At 44.5% G+C, this 9,234-nt stretch overlaps 2 protein-coding genes across 2 annotated transcripts in view; one reads left to right on the forward strand and one right to left on the reverse strand.

Annotated features, from left to right (window-relative positions):
• Window positions 1–6,981: 6,981 nt before the first annotated feature.
• Window positions 6,982–8,604, forward strand: LOC306736383 (nuclear factor 7, brain-like). Its single transcript, XM_079218016.1, has one exon. It carries the CDS (start codon window positions 6,997–6,999, stop codon window positions 8,389–8,391), a length of 1,395 nt encoding a protein of 464 aa, XP_079074142.1. The 5' UTR covers window positions 6,982–6,996; the 3' UTR covers window positions 8,392–8,604.
• A 299-nt stretch (window positions 8,605–8,903) lies between these two features.
• Window positions 8,904–9,234, reverse strand: part of aldh4a1 (aldehyde dehydrogenase 4 family, member A1) — a 14,742-nt gene continuing 14,411 nt past the window's right edge. The window contains exon 15 of the mRNA XM_079218004.1: window positions 8,904–9,234. This exon is cut by the window's right edge and continues 974 nt beyond it. The gene's annotated coding sequence lies outside the window, so the exon portion shown is untranslated.

A 9,234-nucleotide genomic window follows, 5' to 3' on the forward strand; every position in this document is an offset into this window, starting at 1 on the left:
AAAGGGATCAACAAAACTAAAGTGTTTTATTGTTTCATGTTGTACACAGACTCAGCAGGTAGAGCGGTTCATCCACTGGGGTTCGATTCCCGGCTCCTTCTGTCCTCGATTACCAACAATTATAACTTCATTATTATCAAATGGAAATGAAAGAAAAGCAGCAAAGTAATCTATTAAACAAATATGAATTACCTTTATTACAGTAATTAAGTATAATTAGTAAATTATCTGTGAAGGATGTCTAATTCTTAAGTAGAACCAAAATCTTTATCCTCAGGTTAACTTGTTATTATAGCTGTAAAATTAGTGAATATAGCGCAGTAGAAGTATAAAGTAACGGCCAATAATAACACTGGAAGAAGTTGACCTTCAGCTAAATTAGGGAGAAATCTAGATTATTAATTAATTATTATTTAATGAATTCATATTGCTCTGTTAACAATGAGCAACGCCCTCCTTTTGAACATGCAGGCTGTACACAAAGGTGAAAGGTCAACGGTGTGTTGGTGGCTCTCTGGTAAAATACAGTAGAAAAGCAATGGTTAAAATAAAAGTAAAACAAAACATATGTTTTCTTTCACGGCCCCGAATTGTTTTAAGTTTTAGTAGTTCGTTACACACAATAAATGGCCAATGAGTAGTTAACTACTTAAATCATATGTAAACATGAATGCATTTGAACGACCAGTAAGCTACTTGTGTGGTGTTCGGTTTTGTGGGACCCGTTTTAATTTTTTATAAAAAGAAAATGATAGGATCTTTTCCAACTCAGACTCATTGGCTTTGGCTCATTTTCTGTGAAGAACATATTTCAGAACACATTTTCAATGACCACACCCTGTACACCCCCTACACATTTATATTACATACAGGGGTCCACTGGACACAGGGCCAATAAAAGTGGAAATTATAGGTCCTGTGTACTTTACATTACATTTCATTTAGCTGACGCTTTTATCCAAAGCGACTCACAATAAGTGCAAATCCACTATGAGTACAAACTCAGAACAACAAGAATCAATTTCTTCAATAAAGTTAAACTACAAAGTGCTATCAGCAAGAGACATTTAAGTGCTACTAAAGTGCTACTACGGTGCTACCTTCCTTATTCAAGGTGTAGTCGAAAAAGATGTGTTTTTAGTTTAGACGTATTCTCCTGATGTTGTACAGCATGATCCTACAGGAACGTGTTGTTGCGGTGATGTTGGCAGTCAGGGAGAGTTGACTGTCGAGTGTAACACCGAGGTTCCTGGCAGTCGGGGTCGGTGCCAACACTGAGTTGTTGAAGGTGATAGTGAGGTCGTGGGTGGGAGAGCCTTTTCCTGGAAGGAAAAGTAGTTCAGTTTTGTCAGGGTTAATTTTCAGGTGGTTCGCGGACATCCACTGAGAGATGTCAGTCAGACAGGCAGAGATTCGTGCTGCTACCTGTGTTTCCGACTGGGGAAACAAGAGGATCAGTTGGGTGTCATCAGCATAGCTATGGTAGGAAAAGCCATGCGAGCGAATGACAGAGCTGAGAGAGTTGGTGTAAAGAGAGAAGAGGAGAGGACCCAGGATGGAGCCCTGAGGGACTCCAGTAGTGAGAGGACAAGGTTCAGACACAGATCCTCTCCAAGTTACCCGGTAGGTGGTCGTTGAGGTAGGATGAGAAGAGGGAGAGCGCAGTGCCTGTGATACCAACGTCCTGGAGGGAGGAGATAAGGATCTGGTGGTTCACTGTGTCAAAGGCAGCAGAAAGGTCTGGAAGGATAAGGACAGAGGAGAGAGAGGCTGCTGTAGGAGTGTGAAGCTGCTCAGAGACAGCAAGGAGGGCAGTCTCTGTTGAGGCCTGGAATCCAGACTGGTGAGGGTCCAGAAGGTTGTTCTGGTCTCTGTTGAGGCCTTGCATCCAGACTGGTTGAGGGTCCAGAAGGTTGTTCTGGTGGAGAAAGGAGAAAGGAGGAGACTTGGTTAAAGATAGCTCGCTCCAGAGTTTTGGAAAGAAAGGGAAGGAGAGAGACAGGTCTGTAGTTGTTGACTTCCGACGGGTTGATAGTGGGTTTTTTCAGGAGGGGGTTAACTCTTGCCTCCTTCAGAGAGTCAGGGAAACAGCCAGTTGAGAGAGAGGTGTTGATAAGATTGGTGAAGAAGGGAAGAAGGTCAATAGACTGGAGAATGGGAGATGGGATGGGGTCAAGGGGGCAGGTGGTTGGGTGGGCCGAGGTTACCAAGGTAAGAACTTGATTGGGAGACAGGGGGGTGAAAGAGGAAAGCAGAGGGGAAGAAGATGAAGTTAAGGGAGGTGTAGGTATAGAAGAAGATTGATTTGTAAATGGAGAGCATATGTCATCTATCTTTTTTGTAAAGTAGTCAACAACGTGGCTTGGTAGAAGGGTGGAGGGAGGAGGGGGACTGGGGGGGGGGTCAAGGAGGTTGGAGAAGATAGAGAAGAGTTTTTGGGGGACAATTATGGATTGGTAGAACAGGCTTTTTGCTGCAGAGATAGAGGCAGAGAAAGAGGAGAGAAGGGAGTGATAGGCGAGCAGGTCGTCGGCATGTTTGGATTTTCGCCATTTCCTTTCCGATGCTCGCATCGTGGATCTCTCGGCACGCACCGAGTCAGACAGCCACGGAGCCGGAGAGGATTTGCGGACCTTTCGTGTCGTAAGAGGACAGAGAGAATCAAGAGAGGAAGACAGAGTAGAGAGGAGAGTGTCTGTAGCAGAGTTAGGATGCATGAGTGAGAAAGAGTCAGTTGAAGAAAGGGCTGACAGAACAGACGAGGCCAGAGAGGAGGGAGAGAGGGAGTGAATGTTGCGACGGACAGGTGCAGAGTCTGTTGATGTGGGAGGGCTGTCAGTTCCTAAGAGTGGGGGAGCGTAAGAGATGAAGAAGTGGTCAGAGACATGCAGTGGAGTTACAGTGAGGTCAGATGTAGAGTAGTTTCTGTTAAAAAAAAATATAGTCAAGGTGATTGCCAGCTTTGTGAGTAGGAGGGGAGGGACTGAGTGAGAAAGCAAAGGAAGACAGTAAGAGTAACAGGTCAGGTGACTTCTCTGTCTGGATGTTAAAGTCTCCCAGAAGGATGAGCGGGGGGCGTTTTCTGGGAAGTTCGATAGGAGGACGTCTAATTCTTCCAAGAAATCTCCCAAGGAACCAGCTGGACGGTAGAGAACAACAATGTTTAGTTGAACCGGATGAGTAACCGTCACAGCATGAAACTCAAAAGACAGTGGGGTAAACAGTGGAAGTGGGGAGAGAGAAAAACTCCATTTGGGGGAGATGAGTAGACCTGTGCCACCACCCTGACCAGCGGGCCGAGGTGTGTGGCTGAAGGAGAAGGCAGAGGAGAGGGCAGCAGGGGTAGATGTGTTGTCTGGTGTGATCCAAGTCTCGGTGAGAGCCAGGAAGTCCAGCGATCGCTTTATGTGAAGCCAGAGATGAAGTCACACTGTCCTCCTGTCTGGGCCTGGTGTGTGTGTGTGTGTGTGTGTGTGTGTGTGTGTGTGTGTGTGTGTGTGTGTGTGTGTGTCGTGTGGTTCCATATCACAACTGATCAAGATGGCCTACAGAGTCTCTGCTCAGAGGGCCTTGCAATTGATTTTGGAAGAGAGAGAAGAGTTTGATGATGATGTAGAGCACTGGTGTCTAACTCAAGGCCCGCCACGTCATTTTATGTGGCCCGCGACGGCTTGAAAGCCTTGAAATCCCGAACCCGTTTTCAGTCGTTTGCGGAGCCGTTTTCAGTCGGTCACGGGCCTTTGCATGGGCAAAAAAAAATCCAGTGCTTTTATTTTTAAGGGAATTTTTAATGCAGCAGAGTGCCGTTTATTCAATTAAATTTCTGTCATATTCATGTAATATGCTGTAACTCTGTTACATTATTTATTCTGGTCACATGACATCTATTGCTTCTGTCCATCCGGGGAGAGGGATCCTCCTCTGTTGCTCTACTGAAGGATTCTTCCTGTTTTCCCTGTGAAAGGGTTTTTACTATCTTTATTTGGGGAGTTTTTCCTGATGCAATGTGAGGTCCCGTGACAGTATGTGTACAGATTACACTGCCCTCTGAGGATCATTTTAATTTGTGATTCTGGGCTATACAAAATAGACTGAATTGAATTGAATATTCACACACACCTCAATGCTGCGTTCACAACACACTTTACTTGTGTGAGTTTACACACCGGACTATTTGTGATAGTTCGCTTCATTCCCAACCTTTTTTTAATGTTATGTTTAAAAAGGCTGAAGTTATAAAAATGATTATGTGTGGCCATTACCATTGTGTCCTTAAGATGCACTTTAGGGTTTTTAATTGAGTGTAAAGGGAAATATTTCTGTGCTTGGCATACTGTGCATTTACAACCGGCCCTTTGAGGGCGACCATGATGCTGATGTGGCTCGGGGTGAAAATTAGTTTGACACCCCTGATGCAGAGGAAGAGTTTTCAAATTGTGAGGATCACATTTTTGAAAATTCAGAGTCTGACAGTAACTTTGAAGAAGAGGATGAGATTGAGCATCAGCTCGTTCCAAAATGAAGACCAGCCCCAGGGCCAGCCCGTCAGCAGCCAGCCCCAGGACCAGAACAAGCCCGTCATCAGCTAGCAAGTGAAGAAATATGGATGTCAAAAAATGGTGAAATTGAATGGTCTTCTTGGCCAAGAAATGAGCCACCCCCCGCATGGATGCCAATGTAATAAGAATGCAGCCGGGACCAACACGGATGGAAGTTACTCATGTGCAGGACATTGTCTCTGGAAAGCTTCCACATCATTTCCAGGATTACCCGCTTTGATTACCGAAACGACAGACCAGCTTGATGGCAGAGAGATTAGCTAGCTGCCTTCAGGACAGTGTGGGACAAGTGGGTGCACCGCCTCCCCCTGTTTCACAACCCTGGGCCTAATGTCACCATTGATGGACAGCTGATGCCATTTAGGGGTCCGCTGCCTCTTTAGGCAGTATATAGCATCTAAACCTGCAAAATATGGCATAAAGATCTGGGCTGCCTGTGATGCCACTTCCTCATATGCTTGGAATGTACAAGTCTACACAGGGAAGCCTGATGGAGGAGCCTCTGAGAATAATCAAGGACTGAGAGTTCTCCTGGACATGACTCCGGGACTCAGTGGACACAACATCACATGCAACATTTGTTTTACCTCGCAACAGCTGGGACAGGAGCTCCTAAAGTGGAAGCTGACCAAGGTGGGAACGATACGGAAAAACAAGTCTGAGCTCCCCCCCAACTGCTGACTACAAAGTACCGGCCTGTCAACTCTTCCAAGTTTGTGTACCCTATGTGCCAAAGAAAACATCTCAACCTCATGCTCCTCGTGTACAACACACCGAGATACTTGAACTCCTTCAGTTGGAGCAGTGAGGCTTCCCGCTCTCATCTCAACCATTTCAGAATCTGTGGGAAACTGTTCAAGGACTCACTAGACGTCACGGTCTGATAACGCCAGCAGAACCAGGTGATCCACAAAAAGTAAAGCTGCAATCATCAGGTCACCATGCGGATACTCTAAACTCATTGGCTTCACCATTTGTGAAGATCACAAACTGAATTTGAAACTGAGTCTGTGACAAGGCATGACCCGGGTGTAACCCAACGCTTATGATATAATACTTAACTTAAATGCTGAAAATAAAGGCCTTGGTATCCCTTAGTCCTACTGTACCCTTTGGATACACAGAGGGACAGGTCATCAACCACCTCCAGGTCCATACAAGCTTGTATAGCTTTTAGCAATGGACCAATGAAGCCTGAAAGAACTCCTTCAGCTTGACGGCCTCGTTCACAAGCAGCTTCAACAGGCAGCAAAGACCTTCTGACTAAAACTCTGCACAACTGACTCCCCAATGGAGGCTCTAAACATGGCCCACTTCTATTCCATGTCCCCAGCCTCAATGGGAATGAAGAAGAATGTGTCTGCCAGTGGAAGTTGAAGACCTTAAGCACAGGTTCCTCATCCAGACCAGTTCTCCTTCAGTATTCATTCATGTTTTCCAGATCTCTTCTGCCTTGTGGTCTCAACACTATCAAGGTTGGACTTGAGGGTCGAGTGAAGACGGGAGCTGATTCAACAACTGGTTCTGGATCAGTCCACTTTCAACTAAACTACAGATATGGGGCGACTGTAGCTCAGGGGGATGAGTGGTTGTCCCAAAACCACAAGGTACCCGGCTCAATCCCCAGTCCCCCCATAGCTCACATGTTGAAGTATCCCTGAACAAGACACTGAACCCCCAGTTGCTCCCCGGGCGCCCCAAAGGGCTGCCCACTGCTCCCTAACCAGGGATGGGTCAAATGCAGAGAAGAATTTCCCCAAGGGGACTAATAAAGTGCATGTTTCTTTTTCTTTTCTTTTTAGTTGTAATACATGTATATATTTATGTATATTGTGTATTTTACCTTAATCTCTGGTCCTTTGATAAATAATTACAGGATATTTCAACAGGCAGCTTAAAATATACATTTACTGCTTTGGTAACAGAATAGTGACACTTTAATCTCATCTGGTTTTCTGTGATATTTGCACTAAATTATTATCACACTCCTGAAAAACAAACAGGTAAAAGCTCCATCACAGCTGCTCGGCTGAATGATGAAATGAGGTCAAACCTGTTAACCGGTGAGCTGTAGAGGTGTGGAGGTGTTTGTGGAATGAAACACACCTCTGTGTTCCAGGTGAAGCGTTTAGCAGAGGAGGAGTCACAAAGCTCCGCCTCTCACCTGACTCACCTGAGACAGTTTGTGCTTCTTCTTCACTAAAGAGACACACAGACTGAAAGAGAGACGATCAGATTCACCTTCAGACCAAACTAACAACTTCCTCTGAGTGAGTTCAGCTGCAGGAGAGAAAAGAGGAACACTACAACACTGCTGCTTCAACCTGCTGACACTCCACACCCTGAATGTGAGTTTGACTCAACACAGTGAAGCTATAGAGGAGGAGGGAGCCATGACTCATGTACTTTCTGTGTTTCAGCTCCACTCAGAGACAACATGGCTTCCAGATCAGAGGAGGATCTCTGCTGTCCGGTCTGTCAGGAAGTCTTTAGAGATCCTGTTATTCTGTCATGTAGCCACAGCTTCTGTAAAGGCTGTCTGAAGAGATGGTGGAGAGAGAAACCATCTCAGGAGTGTCCAGTTTGTAAGAGAAGATCTTCAAAGGATCCACCTTGTAACCTGGCGTTAAAGAACCTGTGTGAGTCCTTCTTACTGGAGAGAGACCAGAGAGCTCCAGAGACTCTCTGCAGTCTGCACTCTGAGAAACTCAGACTCTTCTGTCTGGACCATCAGCAGCCAGTGTGTCTCGTCTGCAGAGACTCAAAAACACACAATAACCACAGATTCAGACCCATCGATGAAGCTGCTCAGGATCTCAAAGAGGAGCTCCAGAGATCCCTGGAGCCCTTAAAGGAGAAGTTAAAGGTCTTTAAACAAGTTAAAGAGGAGTCTGATCAAACAGCAGAACACATGAAGGTCCAGGCCCGACGCACAGAGAGGAAGATTCAGGATCAGTTTAAGAAGCTTCACCAGTTTCTAGAGGAGGAAGAGGAGGCCAGGATGGCTGCACTGAGGGAGGAAGAGGAGCAGAAGAGTCAGATGATGAAGGAGGAGATGGAGGCTCTGAGCAGAGAGATAGCAGCTCTTTCAGACACAGTCAGAGCCACAGAGGACGAGCTGAGAGCTGAAGACGTCTCGTTCCTCAACAACTACAAGGCTGCAGTGGAACGAGTCCAGCAGCGCCCCCTGCTGGAGGATCCACAGCTGCTCTCAGGAGCTCTGATAGACGAGGCCAAACACCTGGGCAACCTGACCTTCAACATCTGGAACAAGATGAAGGACCTGGTCTCCTACACTCCTGTGGTTCTGGACCCAAACACTGCTAATCCAAGACTCATCCTGTCTGAAGATCTGACCAGTGTGAGAGGAGGAGAGAGACAGAAGCTTCCTGATAATCCAGAGAGGTTTGATCATTACCGGTCTGTTCTGGGCTCTGAGGGATTTAACTCTGGGACTCACAGCTGGGACGTCGAGGTAGGAGACAGTACAGTCTGGTCACTGGGTGTGTCAGCAGAGTCTGTCCAGAGGAAGGGAGTCATACTGTCTGGATTATGGAGAATAGGGTTGTATAAAGGTAAATACTTTGCATGGTCACCATCAGCTCCATCCACTGATCTCGTCGTGCAGAAGAATCCTCAGAGGATCAGAGTGAATCTGGACTGGAACAGAGGAAAGCTGTCGTTCTCTGATCCTGATACTAACACACACATACACACCTTCACACACACTTTCACTGAGAAGATGTTTCCATTCATTAGCACTGTGGATAAAGTGAAGATCTCACCACTGAAGGTCTGTGTGTCACAACTTTGGTTTGAAGGAGGTGATTAGTAAACAACTCTTCGCTTCTTAAAAGTGAATCTGTTTCAATCTATTTATGTAGATTGTGTACAAAAACAAATTATGAACTCAGTTTAAACTTTATTGATCTCTGTTTGTCTGTCAGATATGTTTAGCAGCAAACAGAAACAGGAAATTAAGGGAGTATGAGCAGAATAATGAGAGTTAACATTCAGTAAAACTGAGTTCCCAAAATAAGACAATCAAGAGAACACATTATATATATATATATATATATATATATATATATATATATATATATATATATATATATATATATGACGTCTGGCACTGTGAAATCAGGTGACCCCCCCCCCTTTTTTATTTTCTCCTGCTCTTCTAGGTGGGTGATAGTTTTGTTGTTTGTTTGTATACGTTAATAAAAATGGAAATATCAGTGAAAGTACGTGTTTACTGTATTATGTTTGTCAATATTTCCAAAGAAAAGAAAATTAATGAATAATCCAAACCAAGAAACAATTAGAAACCAAGAAACCAAAACATAGATGTTAATAATTTAATATTTATTGTCAAAAATTAAATCTAAATTCACAGAGTTATAAGGCAGAATCGTTCTGATAATAACATTCTGCTGCATTTGTTTGAGGACAAGCGAGAGATTAAAATACTAAATACTCTTCAGAAAATATCCGTTACTCCTCCAGTTTGATAAAAGACAAATCAGCAGAAATTCAAGTCATTATGAATATTTTCAGCACATTAAAAAAATGCAGAGTGACATTTGAAAATGTAACAAGGGAAATCACAGCAGGTTATACATATTAAAAGTAATCTGCATCAAATCTTCAAGACAGTTTCACAGCTGACATTTTT

The sequence above is a fragment of the Taurulus bubalis genome (assembly GCF_910589615.1).
Source record: "Taurulus bubalis genome assembly, chromosome: 5".
Lineage (NCBI taxonomy): Eukaryota > Metazoa > Chordata > Actinopteri > Perciformes > Cottidae > Taurulus > Taurulus bubalis.